The sequence below is a fragment of the Vanellus vanellus genome, assembly GCF_965231255.1.
Source record: "Vanellus vanellus genome assembly, contig: HAP1_SCAFFOLD_427, whole genome shotgun sequence".
Taxonomy (NCBI): Eukaryota; Metazoa; Chordata; class Aves; order Charadriiformes; family Charadriidae; genus Vanellus; species Vanellus vanellus.
The window spans coordinates 89,821-114,987 of NW_028127910.1; the positions used below are offsets into that span (position 1 = coordinate 89,821).

Genomic DNA, 25,167 nt, shown 5'->3' on the forward strand with positions numbered 1-25,167 from the left:
TTTTGTCTTTCTTGCTCCCCTCTCCTCCTCACCTTGCTCTGGCCACCTCACCACCATTGTCTCCAACCCAACTGCACAGCCCACTTGAGGAGAGACTGGTGAGCCTCAGAGACCTGCATGAGCCAGGCGAGAGGCCGGAGGGGACAGTGGGGAGGGACATTTGGGGAGGGACACCACCACCACCCAGTACCGAGTTTTTGCCTCCTTCCCAGCCATGAAGTTTGTTCTTGCACAGTTCGGGCAGGTCCTGGACGCAGTGCAGGTAGTAGCTGATGCTCTCAGAGAGAACGCTGTGATGATCGCAGAGGTGCCACCAGCACCCACTGGGATGGATGGGATGGGGTCCCCATCCTGCCCCCCCCACCTCCCATTCACCCTCCTACCCTCCTCACCCCCTCACAGATCACAGACCGAACAATGGGAACCCTGCTCATCGCAGAAAACAAGTTCGCTGACACAGAAGCCTGCATAAAGGCGATGCAGAAGCGAGAGCACCCTAGAGAACCCCCCCCCGCCCAGGCATCCCTGTCCGCCCCCCCCCCGGGCCCTGCAACCCCCAGGAATCCTCCCCCTTCCATTCTTACCCAGGGAGGGATCACTGTGCCCCCTCCCCATATCTAAATTTATATCAATAGACAGCCCAGCTCTAAGTGTGTCTACACCAGCATCGCCTTCGGGCACGAGCAGGGCCCAGCCATGGGGTTTTAAATGCATCTTTTAATGGTGCATCATAAACCCACCCCCCACACACAGCCTCCTCATCGCAGTAAATCCAATCACTGTCGGAAAGCTGCGACCCACGGGGGGGGGGGGGGGGACGGGACGGGGGGACATGGACGTCTCCTCATTGCCACCCGTGGGGCTAAGGGGGGGGGGGGAGAAGAGACAGAACAGGGACAACAGCCCGGGGCAGGGGCGCACGGCCCCCCTCAGCCCAGCAGAGATGATTATTGCTGGTACTGGCGGGTGGGAAGGGGGGGGGAACCTTGTTTGTGGTGAGGGAGAACCTCATGCTAAACTAAACCTGAGCAGATCTGGCCCTGGGGCCATGACGCCCCTCAGGGCCTGAGGTAACAGGGGGATGGGGGGGGGGGGGGGGGGGACAGGCAGACTGCCCCCCAGACCAGGGAGGGCCCCCCCAAGTATGTCCCCTAGCACCAATCCTGTCGCCCCAGTATGGGGGCTTCGCCGGGGTGGGGGACACCGTCAACCCACCCCATATGGAAAATGGCTTCAGAAGTGCTTCATCTGGGGAGGGGGCTGCCACCCTGTGCTTGGAGTAACCCCCCACTCCAGTGGAGCCCCCCCTCACACTGCCGGGGGGGGCACCCAGGTGATCGGGACATGCCCGCAGCCAAGATGTGCTGGGGGTGCCTGTGGCCTGCAGCGGTGGGGGGGGGGAGCTCTGACTCCCCCCCCCCCCCCCTAATCCATAGGTGGGTGCTGGGAGTGCCCCCACCCCGGCACTGTCACGTCAGCAGCTTCCTCCGGCGGTTCTTGACGGGGCGTCCAGGCCACGGGCACCGAGCCACAGCCAGATCCGCCTGGGGGGGGTGGGGGGGGCAGATTATGGAGGAGGTAGGGGGACACACCAGTCTCCCTTCCCTTCTCATCTCCCCCCTCCATCCCACACTCCCCCTCGGTGTCCCTGCCCCACTTACAGCGGCGCCGGCCCCTGCGGTGGCACTGAGCCCCCTCCGTTGCGGAGTCTCCAGGCGGGTGCTGTGCTGGGGGGTGCTGCAAGGACCAGGGGGTCAGGCAGGGTGGGGGAATGTGGCAGGGACCCCCACCTTGTGCCCCACGCTCACCTGACCTTCCTCCTCCAGCCCCGGCAGGATGGGCGCAGATGCAGGGAGCTCCCCTGCGTGAGGAGGGGGTCAGCATGGGGGTTCCCAGTACCTCAGTGTCTCCAAGTCCACCCAGTGCCTCCCTACAGCTCCCACAGTCCCGGCTTCCCCCCTAGCACCTACTCCCAGTGCCTTCCCAGTTGCCACCCCCAAGGCCTCCCAATGTCCCCAGTGGATCGCAGTATCTCACTATTGGTGCCCCACGATATGCTCCAGCACACACTCCCAGTGCCCCCCAGTACCTCCCAGTAGCACACAATGGCCACCAGAATACCCACAATTGCAAACAGTGCCTCCCGGTATATCCCCCCTGGCACCCTGTGAATCCTTATATCCAACCCAAGGGCTCCCAGTACGCCCCCCAGCAGGACCCAGTATTCCTCAATAGCTCCCAGCAGGTAAATCCCAGTACCTTGATCTCCTCCACTCTGAGCTGCTGCTCAGCGGCCGGGATGTCCCCGTTGCAGCGCCAAGTAGGGTGGGGGGCCGGGGGGGCTGCGGGGGGCAGCCCCTTCCCACCCCTGTCGCCCGCCTGCCCGTTGAAGTGCCGCTGAGTGCCCCAGCCCCGCCGGCCAGCCCCACGCCGGGGGGTCTTGGTGCTGGGGGGGCCACAAAGGGACGGCGTCTCCCTGTTGAGCCCCTCAGCCCGCCGGCGGCCCCGCTTGAGGGGGGAACGTGAAGTGGGGCACCCCCGGGCACCCTCATTGGGTCTGGGGCTGCCCGGCTCGGCCGGACAGGGCACAGGGGGCTCTAAGGCACTTGGGGTGACCTCAAGGGGGCCAGGAGGTGCAGAGGGGTTGGGGGAGTCTCCAGCACTGGGAGCCAAAAGAGTCGTCGATTTCTCAGGGGAGCCAAACCTGGGGCGCAGCTGTCAGGGGGCAGTGAGGATCAGCAAACCCCCCCATGTGTCCCCCACATCCCTCCTTGTCCCATACAACCCCCATACCATCCATCCTGCCCAGCCCGTCCCTGCATCCTCCCTGCGCTCCCGTGGGCCCCTATTCCCTTTGTGTCTCCCCATCACCTCCCCAACCCCCATGTCATACCAACACCTCAAAGCCTCCAAAGCCCCCCTGACACCCCCAGACTCTGCATGGTCCCCAAGTCCCCCCTCTGACAACCCCCATCCTTTCCCGTGTCCTCCCATGCCCTTCACAAACTACAGCCTGGTCCCACCACCCCCACATGTCGTCCCCCCCCAAAGTCCCTGTGCCCCTCCAGCCCTCCTTGCCCCTCATGCCCCCACCCCAGCAGCCCACCTGCAGGCTCTGGAGCAGGCTGGCCAGGGGGCTAGCAGTGCCCTGGTCCGAGCCCAGCGACAGCCCCAGGGGGCATAGCAGTGGCTGATTCTGGAGCAGGGGGCTCAGCGCCGGTAGATTGCCTGGGGGGAGACAAGGGAGAAGCAGGATGTTACCCAGCTTCCAGGGGCACCCCTTGTGCCCTCTGGGCTTTAAGCATGCCCCCGGTGCCCCCCTGGGCACTCAGCACCCCTCATCCAAGCAGTACCTCCATCAATGCCCAGGGGTGCCCCCAAGGTGCCCAGTCCCCCGGCCTCACTCACCCAGCAGCGTGGCACTGAGCAGGGAGCTGCTCAGGTGGGACCCCAGCAGGTTGAGGGGCTCCGGGGTGCCGGTGGGGCTGTCAGGAGCCCGGCCCTCCTCGCACGGGGGCTCAGTAGTGGTGGGGAGGGCGTCAGTCGAGGTAGGTGCCACAGAGGGGCTGGCAAGGCTGGACTGCCGGCAAGAGGGGCGAGTTGGGGGCACCCTCAGGGCAAAAACCGAGCTGGTCCCCCTCATCCTCCTCCCGTGCTCTAGGGGCAAGCACCCTCCTCCCGGGGACACATAAATATCCCCACCTTCCTCCCCAGAGGCAGCCGCTCCTCCTCTACCCCAATCCAAGTGCCGCGCTCTCCCCCCTGGGGCAAACACCCTCCCTTGCCCTCGTCCCAGGGCCAAGTACCCCTCCTGCCAGTGCCCTGGGGACAATGTTCCCCTGCTACTGCACTGCGGACCATCACGCTCCTTCCTCTTCCCCGGGGGCAAATACACCCCCGAGACCACATATCTGCCGGGACTAACCCCCCCAGGGACCACCACCCATTCCCCTGGAGAGGGGAAACAGCTTCACCCAACACCCCCACACACACCTCAGTAGGGGGAAACTCCCCCTTCATCTCCCTCCTCCCTGCAAGGGGCAAATACCACCATCCCCATCGCTTTTCCCTCTTTGTTCCCAGGGTGTTCCCTCACCGGTGGGGCAGTGGGGGCAGGTTTGGGGGGGTCCAGCCCAGCGGCCAGCAGCGTGGGGTGGAGAGTGAGCAAGGCGGGCAGCACGGAGAACAGCGGGGGTCGGTCAGGCAGCACCGGGCAGGCCTCGGGGCTCCTCTCCCCTGACCCAGGGGGCAGGGGCAGCAGGGTGGAGAGCAGAGTCCCTGGTGAGGGCAGCAGGTCCAGAGCAGGCAGGGGGATGCCGAGGGGCAGCAAGAGCAGAGAGGCCGCCAGCAGGAAGGGCAAGCTGGGCCCCTCGGGGGTCCCCCCACAAGCTGGTGGGTGCTGGCCCAGGGCTAGTGAGAAGGGCAGCGTGCCCAGGAGGAGGCCTGGTGGCAGGGAGCCCCCCAGCGCCAGTGCCTGCTCCTGTCCCGCAAAAGCTACAGGCTTGGTTGCAGGGGGCAGTGGGCAGCCCAGTGCTCCCCTGGCTCCCCCCTCCCCATTACTACCAGCCCCTGGGGCCACAGCACCTTTGGGGACACCTGGAGAAGCTGCAGCACCTGCAGGGGACGGGGTCAGAGCATGGGGCTGCCACAGTCACATCTCCTGCAGGCCCATGGACACAGCCCGCCACATCCTGCCAGACTCACAGCCACGTCCCACCAACCACCATAATGAACTCGCGGCCAGGTCCCACCAGCTTCCACCACATCCCGGTGCAACGCACAGCCGCATCCCACCGCCCCCAGCATGAACCTACGGCCACATCCCACCGGGTCCCACCACATCCCGCAAGATCCACCATCACATCCCACCAGGTCCCACCACCCGCAGCACAGACTCACAGCCACGTCCCACCGGGTCCCACTGCCTCCCACCTGGCCCCACAGCCACAAGGGGCTCCCCGAGGGCAGGAACCCCCCCCATCACCACCACTGCAGCCACCCCAGAGCGGGGTCTGTCCCTGGTTGATCGAGGGACGTGTGCTGCAGCCCTGCTCCCCACCAGCTGCCTGGCCCCAAGGGCACTGCCCCACATACCTGGGCCGCTGTTAGGGCCAGAGGCTTTTGACCGCGGGGAAGTCCCTGAGGTGGGTTCAGAAGATGGTGCCAGCTCCCCGAAGAGACCCAGGAGCTGCCCGCTGAAGTCCCGGCTGGAGGGCAGGAGCCCGGTGCCAGGGCAGGGCGAGCCGTTGGTGGCAGGCAGAGGGCCCAGAGGGAGGTTGGACACTCCCGGACCCCCCTCCCTGGGGCAGCCCCAAGCACCCAGAAGGCTCAGCAGGGCTGCGAGAGGCTGCCCACTCACTGCGGGGGGCATCCCTTTAGGCTCGGGGGGCACCCTGGGAGCTACCGGGTCCTGGGGGTCAGGGAGCCGTCGGGACCCCCTGCCCGGGGCTGGCTCGCCCATGAGAGAGAGCAGCGTGCCAGGGGGGAGCGGGCAGGGTGGTAAAGTGCTCGGGGCAAGTGCGGGGTCGGGGTTGCCAAGCTGGGCTTTGGCGGCCAAACTCAGCAGGCTGCTGGCAGGGAAGGGGGTGGTCACCGGCAGCAGCCCCAAAAAGCCCCTGCCCTCGGGGACAATATCTAAGGGCACTGGTGGATTATTGCTGCTTTGGCTGGTTAAGGCATCACTGACAGAATTGACTTTGTCTGCCTGGGGGGCACCGGTGGTGGCCGGCAGGGACAGCCCCGGTGCCCCCAGCCCCTGCCTTTCTCCAGTTCCTCCCTGCGACAGGGCTGGCCGGCTGTTAGTCCTGCCCATGGGGCGCCGGCTCTGGGCCACAGGGGACTGGGGAGGGGTCGCCACATCTGGCAGGGGCAAGGGGAGGCTGAAGCAGGGGCTGGCAGATGAGCAGCTCTCGGGGATGCCATTGGCCCCGGGGGCAATGTCGTGGGGCTGCAGAAAGGGCGGGACGGTGATCCAGGTCCCCGTGGGGGCAGATGTGGCCTCCAGGATCTTCGTCCCCAAGGAGACCGTGGGGAAGCTGCCAACAGTGCTGGGCAGGGGGGTGCCGGTGCTGGGGGCCGTGGCCAGGTGCCCCTCCGCTGAGAACAGCAGACTCAGGCCAGGACCTGCAAGAAACCACAGGGAGACAGGGGTCAAGTAGGCACCAGCAGGGCCTGGGCACCCCTATCCCTAAACTGGGATGGATTAACGAAGGCAGGGGACAGGAAAGATGAGGGGGGGAACAGGATGTGACAGAAAAGATGGGGGAGCCCTGGGAAACATGGGGAAAGCAGGAGGGCACCCAGGAGGACTGGGATGGGTGGCGAGAACCCAGTATGTACAAGGGAGACAGGAAAGGTCTGGGGCTGGACAGGCACGACCAGGAGATGTACGGGGTGACATAGACAAGGTGGTTACACCAGCAGGAACCTGGAAAGGGACGGACCAGGGACTAGCGTGGACATGGGACCACGGTACCTGTGCCTGGGTGGCAGGGGCCCAGGGTGCCCTCCATGCTGTGGTACAGCGTGGCCATGGCCGCTGTTTTCCGGCGGTGATTGCAGAGTTTGGTCATGTCCTGCCGGCCCTGGGCCCCAGGGGCCCCTCGCCCAGCCACCGCTGCCCCCGGGTCAAAGTTAAACACCTGCACGGACAGGGCAGACTGAGAGTGGCGACCAGCCACCCCGCAGGGACCCCCAGACCCACACAGGCCCACCCCATCCTCCCCTCCAGCAGCCAGGGCTACCCCTGGCAGTTGCCCCCGCTCCATGTCTGGGGATTTCCCCGCAGCGCAGCCCCCCAACACCCACCACACACCTTGTGCATGTTGAGTGGACACTCGAGGCCACACTTGCAGGTCCCCTCGGCCAGGAGGTAGGCACAAGTCTGCTCCAGTGAGGTCAGCGCTGTGCCGCTGGGGCTGGGGGGGACACAGGGGGTGAGTGGGGACCGGGGAGGTCATGGAGAGGTGGGACGCGGTGGGGGGGGATGCTGCTCCTACCTGATGTAGCGCACTGAGCCCTCCTCCACCTTGCGCTCCCAGCCCACAGGCACAGCCAACGGGGGGGACGTGGGTCGGTCTGGTCCGGTACCATCATCGCCACTGCTCATTTTGCCCCCTCGTCGCACAAACACCTGCAGTGGGCACTGGCAAAGAGGGGCCAAACCAGGAGTCGGGGGGAGAGCAAATGGAGCAACAAGACTCGGCAGGACCCGGGGGGGGAGCAGGGCACAGTGGGGCCCGGGGGTGCTCAGAGTCATAAGGCAGAGGCAGGGGGTCCGCAGGGGGTGCCCAGGGGCAGGACCACGGGGGGGCTGAAGGTGCCCAGGGATGTAGAGCAGGACTGGGGGCAGCAGCTGCCCCCCACACACACCTTTGTCAGCCCCTCCCCGCGCACCAGTCGTCCCCGTCCCCCCCCCCCAACCCAATCCTGTTAATCCTGGTGTCTGGGGCAGGGAGAACAGTGACCTATAAAACGCCGTCGAGGAACCGCAGTGAAAAGGCAACCAGCTGCTGCTGGGCCTAATCCCCGGTGGAGGGGGGGGGGGGGGTCGTGAGAGGGGGGCAGTGCGGGGGGAGCGCACCTCTCACCTGCTTATCCCTGCGACCATCTCGGCGTTGAGCCCACGGCCGGTGGGCTGCGGTACCCGCCGTCGGTGCCCCGGTGCTGCGGGGCAGAAACTCAGCCCAGGCTTAGGGGAAAGGGGGGGGGGGGGACGGGGGACACACCAGCACCCACCCGAGGCCCCACAGCCGGGGGGGGCACGGGGATAACCTGCCGCTGAGGTGGGGGTCACCGCCCCCCGGTTCTGGGGGAGGGTCGGTGCAAAGGGCCTGGCACGGAAAGGGGGTGGGGCGGGCGGGGGTGGGCTGTGACACGTGTGTGTGTGTCCCCCCATGGCCGGCGGCTGCATGTCCGCGGAGGGGGGGGGGAAGGGACAGGGCGACCCGGCCCCGTACCCACCTGCGGTCATGGCGGCGGAGCGCGGCAACACCGGGCACCGGGTCCCCGCTTCGGCCCCGCCAGGAAGAGGCGGGACAGTGCGCGCGACGACGGCGGCGGCGACGGGGGGGGGGGGGGGGCGCCGATCCCGGCGTGCCTCGCGCGGGGGGAGCACCGGGAATGCCCCTCCCGCCCCGCCCCCTCGGGCCTCGCCGCTGCGGCGCCGCCCGTGTCCCGGGAAGCAGTGGAGCTGTGACGGGTCCGGCGGCCGTACCGTGCGCCGGAGCTCCGCGGGGCTGTAGGAGGACGCGGCCGCTCGCCCCGGCCCTCCCCCGGCGCGGCGCTGCGGGCCCTTTAAGGCGGGGCGGGGCCGGTTTCCAACCATTGCATCATCCGCCCGCGTGACTCACCCCCGCCGGGGCCGCTCCCCCCCCCCCTTCGCTCGCTCTTATTGGCTGGTACCGCCCCACGCGTCATGGAGAGGTGGGCGCCTATTGGCTGCGGCCGCAGCCAGCGTTGCGTCAGGCGGAGGACCCTTAAAAGGGGCGCGGGCGGCGGCGGCACCGCGGGAGCGGAGGAACGCGGGACGATGCGGACGAGGATGAGTGGGGGGCAGCGCTTGGGCCGGAGCCGCGGGGAGCCGGGGCCGCCCAGGAAGGTGCGGGGTGGGGGCGAAACACCGCGGGGGGGTGGCTGCCGGCGGGGGTGGGAACGACGGACACTGAGGTCTGCTGGGGTACGGGGGGATGGATGGTCGGGGGGGTCGGGGGCTGCCGGAGGGGGACGGCCACACCAGGGGCTGCCGGAGGGGGTGGCTGGGAGGAATGTGGAGGACACCGGGGACTGCCGGGGTGGGGGGGGTGACACCGGGGACTACCGGGGGGGGGGGGGGGGGAGGATGCCGGCGAGGGACCCCGGAGTCGGGGTGGGGGTTGGAACGGGACAGCGGGGAACCGGCACCGGGTGCAGCCGAGGTGCGGGGGGCAGACGTTGACGATCTGTCCGGTGCTGGGTGGTGGCTGCTGGCGTGCCCGCAGGCCGCCCTCGCAGAAGAGGGGAGGCAGGGCGCTCCGCCTAGTATGTTGCCCCTCCCCCTATCGCGCGCGCACACACACCCCCCCCCCCGGAGCTGGCGGTACCCGTGGGGGTGGAGGGCTCCAACCCCCTGGGGAACTCTCCAGGGAGAGGAACAAAAAAGTGACGCTGTCCCTCTCCTTCCCCAGGCATCCAGGAGAAAGTGCATCCTTGTCGACCACCACACCTGAGAGCAGGTAAGGGGAGGGGAGGGGGGGCACACCCTGGGGCTGCTGTGACCAGCCCCGCACCCCCTACCCCCCCCACCGACAGACAGCAATGCCCTGGAGCTGAGGGTCCCAGCCTGACTTGCCTTCTCTACCCACATAGCCCCACGCTGGCCTGGAGGTGACAATGGCAGCCGAGGGACTGCCTGCTGGGGGACCCGCTGGCGCCCTGCCTGGCTGGGAGCTGGAGGCTTGGTACCAGGACCTGCAGGAGGTGCTGGCAGCAGCAGAGCCCAGTGGGCCCTCCCCACCCTGGGGGACGGAGCAGGTGAGCTGAAAGGCTGGCAACACCCCAGCCAGGGTCAGGGGACAGGGTAGGGGACACCCATCGCCTGACGCTGGCTTCTTCTCTCTCCCTGCAGGCAGAGCTGGCTCCACTGTGGGGCACAGAGGGGGCTGCCAGTGGTCCAGAGGGCTGCGAGCTGGATGCTGCCCTGGCTGCTGAGCTGCTGGAGCTGCTGGGGCCAGAGAGCACAGCTGGCACGGAGACAGCAGGACCACGGGGCTCAGCCTCCAGCAGCGGCTCCCCACCCCGGCTGGGCAGAGAAGAGGAGGAAGAAGGGGCAGCCGCAGGGCGTGGGGTGAAGAGGAAGAGGTGCAGTGGTATGGCAGCAAGCAGGGAGCTGGCCAAGCGCCGGGAGCGGGCCAACGAGCAGCGGGTGCTGGAGTTGACAGCCCACAACGAGCAGCTGCGGGAAAAGATCCAGCAGCTGAGCGCAGAGGTGGAGCGCACACGGGCAGCCCTCATTGACCGCATTGTGAACCTCCGCCGGGCGTAGGCACTGACGCTGCCCCTGCGGACCTGGGGGGGCAGCCATGAACTGGAGGGGCACTGCCCCACCGGCACAGACTGATGCCGTGGGGAGGGCACCACACACTGTTGTATAGTTTGTGCATTTTATTACATTCATAACCACCAGCACAGCCCAGTCTGGTCTCTGGGTAGCACTGGGGCTGCTCCTCAGCACAGGAACCAGGTGCTACTTCTTCCGCTTCCCCTTGGGCACAGGGACTTCGGGGCTTTTGCCCTCGGCTACTGCCAGCTGCTGCTTCAGCTCCAGCAGCTTGGCCACCTCTGCATCGACCTGGGCCTTCTCTGCCTTGTTGGCCTTCAGCTGCCGCACGTGGTTTCCCTGGGGGTATGCCGGGGGGGGGAGTGCGATAAGAGTAGTTGGGGAGCCCTAAGGGGTAAGATAGGGCCAGCCCACCACTACCACTCACCTGCTTGGCCACCTCCTCTGTCAGCTGCTGGATCAGCTGGGGGTCACCTGGAGAAATGAGGGTCGCTGGGGCTGGAGAGGGCTGTGAGGCTGGAGGGGTCTGTCTGGCCTATGGAAGGACAGAAATGGGTGTGAGCCCTGCTGCCAGCCCCCAGGGGCAGAGCTCCGTGCCTCCCCCCCCATGCTGGAGAGGGGTGGGTTGCTCCAGCACCCCTGAGGCAGCCCCAGGAATTTACCTGGGGCTCTACAGCAAGGTCTTCAAGCTGGGAAAGGAGAGATGGCAAGTGAGGAGGGATAGAAAGCAGAGGTGGAGAGGTGCCTGTGGCAGAGGAGCTGCGGGGGCACTGTAGCCCCCACTCACCTGCCCTCCCCCAAAGCGCTTGCGTAGAGCTTCAACCTGGTCATTCTCCAGCTTCTGGAAAAGGGGGCTCACCTGGAGCCAGGAAGAAGAGGGGTCACCCTTGCAGGGCCAGCCCTCCTGATCCCACCCATGCAGTGCCTGGAGGGGCACAGCTTGCCTTCTACCCCCCACCACCACCTACGGTGCCCACGCGATGCCCAGGGGGCAGGGTGCAGGTGAAGTCGTGGCTCAGGACAAAGCAGTCCGGGGGGATGCAGAGCTGCCCCTGGATGGCCAAGCTGACACTGGGCATGTAGGGCTGTAACAGGACGGCCAGCATAGAGGCCATGTTCACAGCCACGCCGGTCACTGTGCCTGCACGCTGCCTGTGGGATAGGAAACCCTCCATCAGTGCCAGCTCCCAGCCCTGCCCATCCTCCCCATCTCTCCCCTACCTGTCCTTTTCATCCCCCTTGATCCGCTTCCAGGGCTCGTTCACCTGGATGTACTGATTGCCGTGGCGAGAGATGCTAAGGATACATCTCAGGGCATCGCGGATGCTGGGGGCGGAGCAGAGGGGAGGCTGAGCACCTGCTGTAGGGCAGCTCTCTGTCCTCATAACAATTCAGCTCTGCTCCAGCCCCAGGGTTTCAGCTACCCACCGGACTTTCTCCAGCAGCTGGTGGTACTGGCGCAGCTCCAGGGTGACACGGGCCAGCAGCCGCTTGTCATCAGGTGTCAGGACCATGTTGGGGACGGTGCCACCAAAGAACTTGCACACGAACATGCCAGCTCTGGGGACAGAGGCAGAGTGGCCATGAGCACAGCCTGGGGACAGAGACAACCCCTGCAATCACCAGGGTGTTCCAGAACCTGTTGATGAAGTTGCCCAGGTTGTTCAGCAACTCTGAGTTGTTCTTGAGCATGAGGTCACTCCAGGAGAAGGCACTGTCCTGCCCTTCGGGCCGCAGGTACAGTAGATAGAAGCGCCAGATGTCTGCAGGGATGCCTGTGTCCTTGGCCATGTCCCCAAACACTCCTACACCTCGACTCTTGGAAAACTTCCCATCCTCGTAGTTCAGGTATTCTGGGGAGGGCAGGAGAGAACCCACCATGGGGGCCAAGCACAGCTCCAGCCCTCTCCCAGGCAGGGAGCAGCCCCACAATGCAGGGAGACACTATCAAAGTGCTCACAGGGGCTTCCAAGTCAAGGAGGGCAGGTGTGGATTTGTGGCTTTGCACAACAGGCTGGACTGTTCCCAGTACTGAGGGAAAGCAGAGTAGTTGGGTGATCCCCCGATACCTGTAGCAATGAGGTGGTTCACCAGGGTGTAGTTGTCCTCAGCACCCAGGAGCGAGCAGGGGAATATGACGCTGTGGAACGGGACGTTGTCCTTGGCCATGAAATTGTACAGCTCAACCTGATAGGTAGTGGGGGGAGGCAGGGGAGAACATCAGTGGATCCTGGCATCCAGCCCTGTCCCTACCTCCACCCCACAGCAGCACCAGGCTCTTACCTGCTGCGGGTTCTTCCACCACCTCTCCCACTGGTCGGTGTAGTTGGCCGTAATGGACAAGTAGCCAATTGGAGCGTCAAACCACACGTAAAAAACCTTGGGGGAGAGTGATACATGAACAGGGCACCCACAGGCAGGGCACCTGGGGACAGACACTGCAACCAAGGGGTCAGGTGGGACCCACCTTGTCGTGGAACCCATCGAGGGGCACAGGCGTGCCCCACTTCAGGTCACGGGTGATGCAGCGGGGTTTGAGCCCATCCCGGATCCAGGAGCGAGTGATGTAGCGAGCGTTGGCCGTCCAGTCCCCCGTGGCCCAGGACTGCTCCAGCCAGGGCTCCAGCCGCTCCTCCAGCTGTGGGGGAACACACAGGGATGGTCAGTGGTACCGGGGAGGTGGGGACCCATCCTCTCCCCAGTCTCCCAGGGATGAAGCTCACCTTGGGTAGGTCCAGGAAGAGGTGCTGGGTAGGTTTCACCACAGGGACGCTCCTGCAGAGCTTGCACTGTGGATTCTGTCAGGATGAAAAACATGGGTTGGAGAGAGCCCAGGACAAGGCTGGGTGTCCCAGGCAGAGCCGGGGCGGGGCGGGGGGAGGCCAGCAGGCTGTACGGTGGGGTGGTCCCAGAGAGATCCTGTCCTACCTTCAGCTCCACAGCATTGATGAGCTTGCCACATTTATCACATTGGTCCCCCCGGGCCTCCTCGTAGCTGCAGAAGGGGCAGGTGCCCTCCACAAAGCGGTCAGCCAGGAATCGCTGGCATTTCTCACATCGCAGCTGTTCCACAGTGTCTTGCAGGAGGAAACCACGGGCCAGCAGGCGCTGGAAGATGTCCTGGGCAATCCTGGGATGGAAGAGGAAGAGAGGGGCAGCCCTCATCAGCCAGGGAACCCTGGACAGCCATAGGGCACCTTCAGCCAGGCATGCCAGGGTTCCCCCCAACGTTTCCCGTGGGGGACACAGCTGCTCACGTGGTCTGGTACGGTGTGGTGGTGCGGCCGAAGTAGTCAAAGGAGATGTCAAACCAGCGGTAGATATCAGCATGGATGGCGTTGTACTTATTGCAGATCTCCTGGGGCGTCAGCCCCTCTTCCACTGCCTTGGTCTCAGTGGCTGTGCCGTACTCATCTGTGCCACACACGTACAGTGTGTTCCAGTTCCGCAGGCGGCAGTACCTGCAGGCAGAGGCCTGTGACACCCGTGCAGGTGTTGGGGACAGTATGGCCCCCCCATGATGATCCCCCAGCCTCAGAGAGCTTTCCCGCAGCCGGGTCTCACCTGGCAAAGGTGTCGGCACTGAGGACGCAGCCAATGATGTTGCCGAGGTGGGGCACGTTGTTCACATAGGGCAAAGCGCTGGTGATCAGGACATTCCTCATGCCCTCCACGGGCAGCCTGGCGCAGACAAGGGCAGTCAGAGCAGGCCCAAACAGCAAGAAGGCCACCCCACCCCAGAACAAAGCAGCATCAGCCTGGGAGCCCCTGCTAGGCCCTTCAGTGGACTAGGACAGCCAGCCCTGGTGTCATCTGAGGACTCACACAGGTTTCTGGGGCTGCCAGGGCTTGGGCAGTGCCGCAGCACCACGGGCCCAGGCGTCCGCAGCAGCTGTGATTTCCTCCTCCGTCAGGGCACGCTCAGAACCTTCTTCCTCCTGCGGGGAAGGCTGGTCCAAGTGAGGGTCTGCCTGCCTGTCACCACCAGCACCATAGGGGCCCATCCCTGGGCTAGGGCTGAGCAGGGGGCCAGGGCTGCACCTCAGGCTCGTTACTGGGGGTTCTCTCCATGGCCAGGCAGGGCGGGGGCTGCTTCTGCAGGTAGGACTTGAACTCCAGCAGTGCCTTGGGCATCAGAACCGAGTCAGCAGCTTTCCTGCAGGCCTCCAAGAGTGTCATGCTCTGGAACCAGGTCCTCAATGCCCGCAGTTCAACTTGAGGGGGGAGAGAGAGAGAGAGCGCAGCATGATTCTTACACCCACAGGAACACACAGCCCCTCAGTACCCTTGTTTCTCTCTTACTTGGCAGGCTGGTCTCATCCTGGAAGACAGGGAACAAGGTAGCCCACACAACCACATCAGCCACTGACTTGGTGTCCTGGGCCAGAGAAGCAGAGTCAGGCCTTGAGGCAGCCCCAACCTCCAGGCAGGCAGCAGCGAGCTCAGCTCTCCAGGGTGAAGGTGTCCCCCGCTCCCCAGTGGTCTCCGCACCCCACAGTCCCACTCACCCCAGCAAGGTAGGCAGTGCCTCTCCTGGACAAATTCTGCTCTATGTGGGCCAGCAGCTTCCCCAGGGCCTCCACAGTCTCCAGCCCCTTCTTGCCGTGCACCAGCTGAGCATACAGGGCAGCCGAGGCAGCCGGCTGGGAGCAGGCAGAGACGGGAGCAGTCAGGTTGGGGGTGGGCGGGGGGGGGGTTGGGTTTCGTTGTGGCAGGGGGAAAGCTGCCGTACCCCCTGGGGCACCCACCTGCAGCTCAGTAGCCTCCCACTCCAGCCACTGGTTGGTGAGGTCGGTGGACTCCTCTCCGCGGGCGAGGAAGAAGAACCTGGAGGGGGGGGGGGGGGAGGAAGGAGAGGGTGTGAGGAAGGAGAGGGGGCGAGGAAGGAGAGGGGAAGGGGGTGAGTTGGAGGCTGGGGGTCGCCCGCCCCGACCCTCGGTACTCACTGGCAGATGGCGTTAGGGGAGAAGAGGACGGTGCCGCTGTCCAGCTCCAGGGCGGGCACCCACGGGGGGCTCAGCGGGGCGAGGGGCTGCTCTGCGGGGGGGGGGGGGGGGGGGGGCAGGCCCGTCAGCCCCCGCCGAGGTGGGGGGGGGCGCTGCTCGGTGCTCGCTGCCGGGGAAAGGAGCACCCGCCGCCGTGGTCTCACCTGAAGGGCCGCCCCAGAGGACCCGCACCGGGGCGCCGGCAGCGCCGGCGGCTGCCATCACCTTCAGCGCGGCGGGGCCGCCCGCCGCCAGCCGCAGCCGCATGGCCGCGCACCGGTGCCAGAGGGCCGCGCGCGGGGCACGCCGGGAGCGGCCGCCGCGCCGCACTACAGCCCCCACAATGCCCCGCGCGGCGGCCCAACTCTCGCGAGAGCGCCGGGTCGCTATGGCGACAGGCGGGCTGGCCCGCCGGGGTTGCCATGGCCACCGGGCGCGGCCGTCTTCGCCCGCAGCATCCTCCGCTCCCCGGCCCGGCCCCAGACACTGCCCCCCGCCCCCCGCGGGACCCCGGAGTCCGAGGGCCCGCTGCCGCTGTCCCCCGGGACACTGTCCAGTCCCGCCGGGAGGGCCCCCCTGTCCCCCCGGGTCCCGCCCCGGAGCGGGGGTGCACCTGGGCGGCCTATCGCGTCCCGTCCCGTCCCGTCCCGTCCCGTTCCGTCCCGTCCCGTCCTGTCACATGGCCCGGCGAGGTGTCCCCGCTGCCGCTGCTACGGGCGGGCCTGACCCACCCACCCCAGCAGGACCAGGTTGGGGAGGGACACCGCGGGGGTCACCGGGCCGGGCCGGGCCGGGCCGGGGTCGATGCAGGCACAGCCTGGCGAGCCGCCCCCCCCCCCCCCCAGTCTGTTCCCCGCCCCCAGCTCCCCGGGCACCCCCAGGAACCGGTAGGGCAGAAAGGGAAGCGAGGGCGGGTGTCGGGACACAACCGGGCTGCTGTCTTCCCCCGGGGCAAAGCTGATTTGCCGCCCCCCAGGGCAGTGCAATTACCCAAATTGCCCTTCTCCCCCTCCCCCCACCCCCCTTCCTGGCAGCACAGTGTGGGCAGAGCTGAAAGGCGCTTAGGGCCGAGCAGGGTTGAGCGGGGCCGCAGGCTCTAAGCCCCGCACCCGTGGGTGGTCGGCTGGCCGGGGGCGGGCAGGACACCGGGGTCCTCCGCCTGGCCCCCCATGGGTGCCTACACCCCCCGCACCTCTCTGTCCTGGCATCAGTTCCTGCCTGCCAGCCCCGCAGTGGTGCCCCAAAGATGGTGAGTGTTATTTCCAGCTGGGGGTGGGGGGAAGCAGTCTAGGGGGGCCATAGGGCCATGGAGTTTGGGCCAGGGGGGCTGCAGGTCTGGGAGCCTCGGGCTGGGGGAGGCAAGGAATATGGGGTGGGGGGCAGGGGGGCCTTGGGATGGACACCAAGGGACGAGGAACCACAGGGCTGTGGGATGGGGACTAGGGGCTGGGGGGGCCTTGGGATGGGGACCAAGGAACTAGGAGCCACACGGCCATGGGATAAGGACCAGGGGGTCGGAGGCCATGCAGCCACGGAACTGAGGCCCTCCAGCGCCACCCCCCAGCCCCATGCCGTGCAAAGCGAGGAAGCCGCAGCCTCGCTGTTTCCTGCTGCAGCAGCTGCTGGGTTTCCTGCAGGTCCCAGGGACCTGGCCACCCCAGCACCCCCAGTTCCCCCAGTCCCCTGCACCCCGAGGTCAGGCACTGCCTCCCTTGGCACCAGGAGCTGGGGCAGCACACAGTCCCTCCACTGCTTGTGGACAGGATTGCTGGGGGGCATTGCTGGGGGGACAGGAGGCCCACATGGCTGTGGGGCACAGCCTGGGATATGGGCACAGCCTGCCCATGGGGCATGGCCATGGCACACATTGTCAACTGAGTCCTGGTCCTGCAGGCAGGGTCCCTGCTGCCTCCTGTGGCATCACTCAGCCCCGTTCCACCGCAGCCCAGGGCCATGCCAGCCATGGGGCACGGGGCACATCCACCCTCACCCCCAGTCCTGTCCCCTGCAGATGGCAAGGACCAGGCTGTAGCGTGCCCCAGTGCCCTGAGCAGGGTGAAGATGCTGGCAGGGCGATGGCGGCTGGAGGGGCGGCGGTGGCAGCGCACTGAGCCAGCTGTGGTGCTCCGCGCCCTCTACAACTACACGTACCGTGCCGAGGACGGGCGGCATGTGGCCATGGCTGCTGGCGAGCAGTTCCTGCTGCTCCACAAAGCTAATGAGGACTGGTGGCAGGTGAGACGGGCCAGCGAGCCCCGCTGGGCTCGACCCTTCTTTGTTCCTGCTACCTACGTGGCCGAGCTGGACGCTGATGACACTGAGAGAAGGAACACGCTGCCCGCCAACCAGCCTGCAGGCATGGGTGAGTGGGGCAGGGGAACACAGGGCCATGGGGCAGGGGGGCACAGGATGGCAGGACACAAGGAGAATGGAGCCATGGGGCACTGAGGTGGGGGCAAGGGGTTGGAGGCATTAGGGGCAGAGGACGAGGGGACATACCACTGGGAGTCCTGGGCTGTGGGTCAGGGTGCACAAGGCTGGGGGAGGGTCAGGGCTGGGGGCACTAAGGTCACAGGGCTGGGAGACACCTGTGAGGGACATTGGGGGCCAAAGGGCTGGGAGCACAGGAGGTGGAAGGGGCACAGGGCTGCAGGCACTGGGAGACACCCGGAACATGGGGCTAGGGGTACGGGTGGCAGGGGGACAATGGGGAAAACAGGGGGGACACCTGCAACCCGGGAGCATCCTTTTGGGTGGGTGGGTCCTCCCATCTCTTCCCCCAGGCCTGCCCCCGCAGTACCGATCACTGGAGGACCTGCATAGCCCACCCCCGGCCTCTCCCCGGGAGGCCGGCCTGACCCCCACCTGCTGCAGCAACACCAACCAGCTGGCGGAGGGGGTCCTGCCTGCCCCCCCCCCAGCCCTGCCACGGTGCCAGTCCCAGCAGGAGCTGCTGAGCCCGGGCACTGGGGTGAGTGGGGGCCAGGTGACCCCAGAGGACACCCTGTGCCCCCAGCCCTGTTCCTCTCAAAGCCCCCGCAGCTTCACCAGCGGTCCCGATCCCTGCACACTTCCCTCAGCCCGCACCCCCTCCCAGCTCCCCTACACCCCCAACCTCACCCCCTGTATAGGTCACCGGCACCCCCAAATTCGCCCCCCTGCATCACCCACCTGCACCCCCAAATTCGCCCACCTCCACCTCCCGCACCCCCCAACCTCTTCCCCCTGCATCGCCCAGCTTTATCCTCCAACCTCACCCCCCCGCACCCCCACTCCCCCCTCCCCCGCACCCTCCAACCCCGCCCTCGCCGCCGCCGCTTCCTCGTCCCCGTGGGGCAGCGGAGGAAGTGCGGGGGGGGGGGGGGGGGGGGCGAGGGGGCCGTGCCGCCCGCAGCGGGGCCGGGGGGTCCCGGTGCTGCGCCGCAGAGGGCGGCAGGTGGGAGCGTGGCGCCGGGCCCGGAGGAGGGGGTGGAGGGGGCCGCGGCTGCCGGCGGGGCTGCTGGGGGGGGGGGGGGTGTCAGCAAACGGCTCTGGGGAAATGATTGCAAAACCCCCGATCCGGGCTGGGCAGGGCAGGGGGGCACTGGGCGGGATGGGGGGGCAGGGCAAGGGGGCTCGGGGAGGGGAGCGGGGGGGACCGAGGGGCAGGGTAAGGGGGGGGGGGGGGGGCTGGTGGGCGGGGGGCAGGGCAAGGGGGCACTGCTGGGGGCTGGGCAATGGATGAGATGGGGGGCGCGGGCATGGGAAGCACAGCGCGGGACTGGGGGTACGCTATAGGCGTTGTCCATGTGCGCCCCCCCCAGTTTAGGATCTGTCCCCCCAGTTGCCGCCCCTGGGATCCACTATGATCTACTGCAACCTTGAGGAGCTGCAACGGGCAGGGGGGCAGGCTGACCCCCCCGTGCCCGCTGGGCCCCCCCTTCAGGTTTTGGGGGCCTGGGAGCGTCACCTGGACCCCATCAGTGGCCGCTGCTTCTTCTACAACCCCCAGACCGGCATGGCCTCCTGGAAGCCCCCCCGGCGGCACCGGGAGGCGGTGGGCATGGGAGGGGAGGGCAGCAGGGGGGAGTACTGGGGCCCTGCCAGCCTCCCCCCAGCTGGGTCTACACCCCCCCATCCCTCCCTGCCCCCCCATGACCCCCCACTTCCTTACCATCCCCCTGGCCCTCATACTCCCCGTGCCCCCCCACCGATGCCCATGCATTGTGCCCACCTGTCCTCCAATGCCTCCCCTTCTGCCCTCCCCCGTGGCCTCTCTGATTTCTCCATTCTCCCAAATTATCCCCCCAATATCTTCCCTCCCACCCCCTCCTTGTGGCCCCACCACCCCCCTCGGCTTCCCCCCCGCCCCCCCCTTTGTTCCTGGCACAGTCCCGCTGGGCTGCTGGCAATTAGTGCTAGTGCTAATTGCTGGGGGGGGGCGGCGGGGGGGGGGGGAATGTACAGTCCTGGGGGTCCTGGCCATGACGTCCCCTGAGGCTGATCCATGTCCCCTGTGCCTCCTGCAGGGCCTGCCCCCCCCCGCTGAGCCCCCCAGGACCACGGCATGCTGGACCTCCAGGGACACCCGGCTCCCCAGTGACACCGTGAGCGGGGGGACGGGTGGAGGGAAGTGCTGGAGAGGAGGGAGGATGGGGGCACACTGGGTGGCACGGGAGGGGGTGAAGGCATGGATGGATAATGGGGGAAACTGGGAAGGGGATGGGGGGGCAGCAGGGAGGGCCCGGGCTGTGTCCCCCATGCTGTCCCCCCAACTGCAGGTGAGCCGAGGCCAGACACTTGCCCAGCACAGCCCACAGGAGCAGGCAGTGGCCTCCCCACCCTCCCTGGCACGGGCCGAGTCCCCGCCATGCGCCCCTGCCCTGCCTACCGTGAGTTACCTGGGGATGGGGGGAGCCGGGGGGGGGGGGGGGGGGGGGGGGGGGGGGCAGGGGCAGCACTGATCCTGTCCTCACAGGAGGTGCAGAAGGCCGGGCAGCTCAACAGGACCAAGATTGCTGAAGGGGGAAGGAAGCTCAGGTGGGGGCCAGCGGGGGGGAGTTGTGCCAGGTTGGGGTCCATGAGGGGGGGAGGTTCTGGTGCAGGGGCTGTGCCGGGGTGGGGATTCCCGGCTGCAGGGGGCTGTGCCTGGGGGAGGGGGTGGTTCTGGTGCAGGGGGCTGTGGTGGGCAGGGGTCCCTGAGGGGGGATCTGGGTGCAGGGGGCTGTGCCAAGCTGGGGTCCCTGGGGGGGTCCGGGTGCAGGGGGCTGTGGTGGGCAATGGTCCCTGGGGGGGTCCGGGTGCAGGGGGCTGTGGTGAGCAGGGGTCCCTGGGGGGGGTCTGGGTGCAGGGGGCTGTGGTGGGCAATGGTCCCTCTGGGGGGGGTCCGGGTGCAGGGGGCTGTGGTGGGCAATGGTCCCTGGGGGGGGTCTGGGTGCAGGGGGCTGTGGTGAGCAGGCGTCCCTGGGGGGGGTCTGGGTGCAGGGGGCTGTGGTGGGCAATGTTCCCCGGGGTGTTCTGGTGCAGGGGGCTGGGCTGGTGTAGGGTCCTGGTACAGGGGTTTCTGCCAAGCTGAGGGAGCCATGCCAATGGGGGGGGGGGTATGCCAGGTGGGCTGTGCCAGCTGGGGGCGGGTATTCCAGCTTGTGGGGGCCATGCCAGCCTGGCCCACGGCTCTTCACAGCTGAGGGGCTCCAGACAAGCAATGTCCCTGGCACACAAAGACGCTTTTGGCTATGCCAGGCTGGGGGTGGGGCAGATCTGGGGCGCTGCCAGTGCCCAAATGGTGCCTGGGGCCTGTGTGGATCTCTGCTAGGGTGGGGGGCACCCAAGCCTGCCCCCAGCCCTGGCTGGGGAGGGGTTGGGGGTGCCCCTCACCTGCTGCCCCCAGGAAAAGCTGGGGGGTCTCCTGGGTGGTGCTGGCCGGGAACAGCCTCATCTTCTACAAGGAGCCCAAGGGGCCGGCACCCACTGCCTGGGTGAGTGGGGGGCACAGGGGTGCTGGGACAGCGGGAGAGTGCCGGAGCATCGGGAGGTATGGGGGGGATAGTGGGGACAGCAGGAGGAGAGGGCTGTGGAGGAATACGGGGTGCTGTGGAGACACAAGGTCGACAGGGTGACACCCAGTGTCTCCCCAGTGCCCTGCCAGCACCCGCCCTGAGAGCAGCGTGGACTTGCGGGGGGCTGCCCTGGATTGGGCCCGTGACCTCTCCAGCAAGAAGAATGTCATCCACGTGAGTGGGGTGGGACCCCAGGGTGTGGGGATGCCTGAAGTGCAGAGCCCAGGGGACATGGGGCTCTCTGTAATAGTCCGGGGGTCACAGGGATCCCCCTAAATGCAGCCCATGGAGAAGGGGACCCCACAGCCCAGCAAGTACAGGAACCCCCAAAATGGGACAAGGTGGTGCCATTTGTATACTCCCCTGGGGTGTGGCAGGGGGGGTGGCATAGGGACCCCCCTTGGTTTAGGGGCACCCTTGGGGCCCCCCATTGAGAGGGGAAAAGGGCATCCCTGGAGTGCTTGGGCCCCCTTGGCCCCTGTAGGGGTCCCTGGGGGTCCCTACCCGCTCTCCTCCATCTTGCTGCCTCCCCGCGCCAGCTCCGCACTGTGACGGGTAATGAGTTCCTGCTGCAGTCAGACCAGGAGGCCACCATCCAGGAGTGGGCCCGGGCCATCCGGGGGGTCATCCGCCGGCTGGTGAGTGCCTGGAGGGGTTGCAGAGGTTGCCCCATGGTTGCCCCTAGCCCCATCAGCATCCCTAACTGTCCACCCCCACTCTCCAGGACCTGGAGAACCCAGTGGACGTGCCTGTGGGGTGGCTGCGCCGTGGGGACATTGGGGACCTGGCAGAGCTCAGCGGGGACGAGGACGAGGTGCCGCGGGTCACTGAGGGGGGCAGGACTTCAGGTAGAGTTGGAGGGCTGAGGGGGAGGGAGCAGGCCTCAGGGCTGGTATGACTGTGACTGTGACCCCTGGGCCTGCGGTGCCCCCAGGTGCCCCCCACACCCCTGATGCCTCGGAGAAGAAGCGGGTGAAGAGCAAGCTGAGGCGCTTCATTGTCAAGCGGCCCCCACTCCAGAGCCTGCAGGAGAAGGGGCTTATTCGAGGTGGGGCTCCCCCCAGGTTCCACCATGCCCTCGGGACCCTCCCAAACCCTCCCACATCCTCCATCTGTCCCCAGAGTGGGAGAGGAAGGGGGGGGCTGAGTGCTCCATTGAGCTTGGTTCCCTTCCCTGGTGTGTCCCAGTGCTCCCCCTCACCCAGTGTCCCTGCCCTGAGTCCCTGTGACCCCACTGATCCCAGTGTCCTTCCCAAGTCCCAGCATCCCCCCCTGGTCTGTGTCCCCCTCCTGATCGCAGTGTCTGTTGTGTCGTCGCCCCCTTCCCCCGTGCCCCAAGTCCCAGAATCCACTCCCCAGTCCCTGTGCACCCACTGGTCCCAGTGTCTCTTTCCAGTCCAGCATCCCTTCCTGGTCCCAGTGCCCTCTCCCAGTCCAGGTGTCCCTCCCTGCCCTCACCACCGCCCTCCTGGTCCCCATCATTCACTTCTGGTCCTTGTACCCCTCCCCAGTCCTATTTGCCTTCCACCAAGTCCCAGTGCTCCCCCATCCCAGTTTCCTCCCACTGAGTCCCAGTGTTCCCCATCCCAGTTTTCCCCTTGCCAAGTCCCAGTGCTCCTCCATCCCAGTTTTCCCCTTGCCGAGTCCCAGTGCTCCCCGTCCCAGTGCTCCCCATCCCAGTTTGCCCCAGCGCTGCCCTCTCCCAGACCAGGTTTTTGGGTGCCGCCTGGACGCCCTGTGCCAGCGGGAGAGCACCACTGTGCCCCGCTTCGTCCGGCTCTGTGTGGAGGCTGTTGAGGAGAGAGGTAAGGTTCTCCCAGTTGGCATGCTCCCCACAGCTGGCACAGACTCCCTCCACCATGTCTCACCCCCTCATTCTTCCCAGGCCTTGACGTTGATGGAATCTACCGGGTCAACGGGAACCTGTCTGTGATCCAGAAGCTGCGTTTTGCCGTGGACCGGGGTGAGGGAACCGGGGGACACAGGATGGGGGTGCTGGGGAGGGGACAGGGAAACTGTGTTGGAGCACATGCAGAGGGATGGGGGAAGGCAGCTTCACCCCCATGAGCCTTCCTTCGTCCCCACAGAGCGAGCTGTGACCTCGGATGGGCGCTATGTCTTCCCCGAGCAGCTGTGCCAAGGTCAGCCGGGGTGGCCAGGCAGGGGGTGGCCCTGGCAGTGCTGGGGGCCTTAGGGCGCCCAGGCACAAGCTGACCTCCCCCCGTACCTCCCAGAGGAGCGGCTCAGCCTGGCAGACCCTGAGTGGAGCGATGTCCATGTGGTGACTGGTGCCCTCAAGCTCTTTTTCCGGGAGCTGCCTGAGCCCTTAGTGCCCTACGGGCTCTTCGACGCCTTCATTGAAGCTGTCAGTAAGTGCCTTCCTGCAGCACTCCCCATGGGCATCCCCAGGCTATGGGTGCTGGGAGGGGGGCGGCACCATGTCTGACCACTGTGGCTTTCCCCAGAGCTGCCGGACCCCCAGGAGCAGGTGGAGCGGGTGGCTGAGCTGGTACAGAGCCTGCCCCCCCCCAACTATGCCACCCTCCGCTATCTCCTGGCTCACCTCTGCAGGTAAGAGGAGAGCTGCTCCCAGGGTGGGGGCGGCTGGGGGGGTTGGGCTTAGAGCTACCCCACGGGTGGGTGGGCTATGGGGTAACTGGGGGTTATCAGGTGGCCCTGGTATGCCAAGGTGGTGGGGGGGGTGGATTAGCACCTGCCAGAGTTATGGAGCCCTGGCACATAGACCGCCTGGGGTGAAGGAGGGGGGACCTGGGCTGGATGGGGTGCATGGGACCACCCCCCAACCCTGCACATCCCCAGGGTGATGGAACGGGTAGATGTCAACCGCATGACACGCCAGAACATCGGCATCGTGTTTGGGCCAACGCTGCTGCGGCCGGAACGGGAGCCGGGCAGCCTGGCAGCGGGCATGGCCCAGCAGAACCAGGCTGTGGAGCTGCTACTGGCACACTTTGACCGCATCTTCCCCGCGCCTCCCTGAGCCTGCCCCCCCCATCCCCCACATCAGGCACGTGTGCTCTGGCTGCCGGTGCCCCTTCTTACCCCCCAGTCCTCTGTGCCCCATGTACCTTCGACTCTGCAGTAAACAGACACCTTCCCTGAGACCATCAGCACCTCCTGCTCTGACCAGGGCCGGGGGGGCTGCGGCACTGAGACCCACCCACCTCCTGCTGCCTCCCCAGAGAACATCGTCACCCAGGCATGTGGCAGCCCCCAAATGCCCTTCTCTCTGCCCCCTGCCATGCCCGTACACCTCCCTGAGGTCATTACAGCACTGATTTCCACAGTTCATTAAATACGTATCAGTCACTGCCAGACCTCTCCCAGGAAAGGCCCCTGCCACAGCCAGTGCCAGGGCAGGGTCCGGCCATACCAGGTCTGGGGGTCTCTCCAGGAGGTGCCCTGGGCTGCCCACACCCCACTGCAGCTGCCACCAGCCCCTGCAGACCCCAGGGTGGCCGGCACCACCAGGACTCCTGCCTGCAGGACACAGTGGATACAGGAGCTGTTGCAGTGCCCCATTGGGGTCACCATCCCCATGGGCCTCCCAGTGGCCCCCAGTGTGCCCTCAGGACCCAGTGCCGCTTCTGCATTCTCCCAGTGCCACTTCTGCATTCTCCCAGTGCCTTCCCAGCTCCCCAGTGCCTCGAGACCCCTGCTCACCGGTTGCACCAGCCACTCCCAGTTCCCAGGCAGCAGCATCCACTGGATTTGTTCTTGCCCCAGGACAGGCAGGAGGTGGAGGACAGGCAGGGGCCCAAGAGCTTGGGGCAAGAAGGGGGGATGCAGGAGACTTGGGAGGCAGAGGGCCCCAGGGGACACAGCTGGATCCTGGAGGGTTCTCGGGGAGACACCAGCCCTGTTTTGGGTAGAGACTGATCCAGAGGCTTGTTTGGGTCTGGGAGGGACCCATTGATGCCCAGGGGATGTCCACTGGCATGGCCCGGCAGCGCTGGCTCCAAGCAGTGGCTGGTGCCTGTGCCATACACCCTTAGTAGTACCTCCCCAGCGCCGGGGTCCCATCCCAAACTGGATGGGGAATCCCAGAGGATGGAGGGTGTTCCAGGAGAGGTGCACAGGCAGGTGG

The 25,167-nt window shown here is 66.7% G+C and overlaps 4 protein-coding genes across 6 annotated transcripts; 2 read left to right on the forward strand and 2 right to left on the reverse strand.

The window, feature by feature from the left end:
- Positions 1–708: 708 nt before the first annotated feature.
- On the reverse strand, positions 709–9,343 carry MBD6 (methyl-CpG binding domain protein 6; the record flags this gene model as incomplete). Its single annotated transcript, XM_082500700.1, has 14 exons — positions 709–1,544; positions 1,662–1,737; positions 1,809–1,861; positions 2,260–2,715; positions 3,107–3,228; positions 3,409–3,580; positions 4,097–4,552; positions 5,060–6,123; positions 6,455–6,641; positions 6,815–6,917; positions 6,999–7,144; positions 8,216–8,293; positions 8,404–8,711; positions 9,325–9,343. 14 exons carry the CDS (start codon positions 9,341–9,343, stop codon positions 1,470–1,472), a joined length of 3,315 nt encoding a protein of 1,104 aa, XP_082356826.1. The 3' UTR covers positions 709–1,469.
- LOC309684856 (uncharacterized protein) lies at positions 8,515–10,161 on the forward strand. Its single transcript, XM_082500705.1, has 4 exons — positions 8,515–8,599; positions 9,165–9,212; positions 9,346–9,510; positions 9,605–10,161. The coding sequence occupies exons 3-4, from the start codon at positions 9,370–9,372 to the stop codon at positions 10,019–10,021; spliced, it is 558 nt and encodes a 185-aa protein (XP_082356831.1). The 5' UTR covers positions 8,515–8,599; positions 9,165–9,212; positions 9,346–9,369; the 3' UTR covers positions 10,022–10,161.
- LOC309684855 (methionine--tRNA ligase, cytoplasmic-like) lies at positions 10,123–15,316 on the reverse strand. Of its 3 annotated transcripts, XM_082500702.1 has the most exons (22): positions 15,186–15,316; positions 14,983–15,073; positions 14,785–14,863; positions 14,545–14,679; positions 14,339–14,414; positions 14,078–14,250; positions 13,862–13,974; positions 13,601–13,717; positions 13,294–13,497; positions 12,965–13,166; positions 12,760–12,834; positions 12,504–12,674; positions 12,320–12,415; positions 12,106–12,223; positions 11,676–11,889; positions 11,465–11,596; positions 11,258–11,362; positions 11,005–11,188; positions 10,824–10,895; positions 10,699–10,725; positions 10,464–10,571; positions 10,123–10,375 (listed from the first exon to the last, which is right to left on the reverse strand). In XM_082500702.1, exons 1-22 carry the CDS (start codon positions 15,286–15,288, stop codon positions 10,223–10,225), a joined length of 2,748 nt encoding a protein of 915 aa, XP_082356828.1. In that variant the 5' UTR covers positions 15,289–15,316; the 3' UTR covers positions 10,123–10,222. The 3 variants fall into 3 exon arrangements, with proteins under 3 accessions (XP_082356828.1, XP_082356830.1, XP_082356829.1); XM_082500704.1 differs by lacking the exon at positions 11,676–11,889 and having other exon boundaries at positions 11,465–11,630; XM_082500703.1 differs by lacking the exon at positions 10,699–10,725.
- Positions 15,317–17,082: 1,766 nt separating this feature from the next.
- Positions 17,083–24,280, forward strand: LOC309684854 (rho GTPase-activating protein 9-like; the record flags this gene model as incomplete). Its single annotated transcript, XM_082500701.1, is given in 18 exon segments — positions 17,083–17,383; positions 17,805–17,992; positions 18,845–19,057; positions 19,530–19,607; positions 19,782–19,892; positions 19,979–20,040; positions 20,891–20,978; positions 21,138–21,233; positions 21,599–21,697; positions 21,745–21,759; positions 21,763–21,907; positions 21,994–22,107; positions 22,766–22,864; positions 22,945–23,022; positions 23,147–23,200; positions 23,294–23,428; positions 23,525–23,630; positions 23,880–24,280. Coding segments are annotated over 18 exon segments (2,163 nt in total). The 3' UTR covers positions 24,061–24,280.
- Between the last annotated feature and the right edge of the window lie 887 nt (positions 24,281–25,167).

Coding starts and splice junctions, on each gene's coding strand:
- LOC309684856 (XM_082500705.1), top strand. CDS start 9,370: ATGGCAGCCGAGGGACTGCCTGCTGGGGGACCCGCTGGCGCCCTGCCT. Junction 9,511..9,604: donor CACCCTGGGGGACGGAGCAG/GTGAGCTGAAAG, acceptor CTCTCCCTGCAG/GCAGAGCTGGCTCCACTGTG.
- LOC309684855 (XM_082500702.1), bottom strand. CDS start 15,288: ATGCGGCTGCGGCTGGCGGCGGGCGGCCCCGCCGCGCTGAAGGTGATG. Junction 14,864..14,982: donor TCCCCTAACGCCATCTGCCA/GTGAGTACCGAG, acceptor CCCCCCCTCCAG/GTTCTTCTTCCTCGCCCGCG. Junction 11,597..11,675: donor CTGGGCAACTTCATCAACAG/GTTCTGGAACAC, acceptor CTCTGTCCCCAG/AGCTGGCATGTTCGTGTGCA.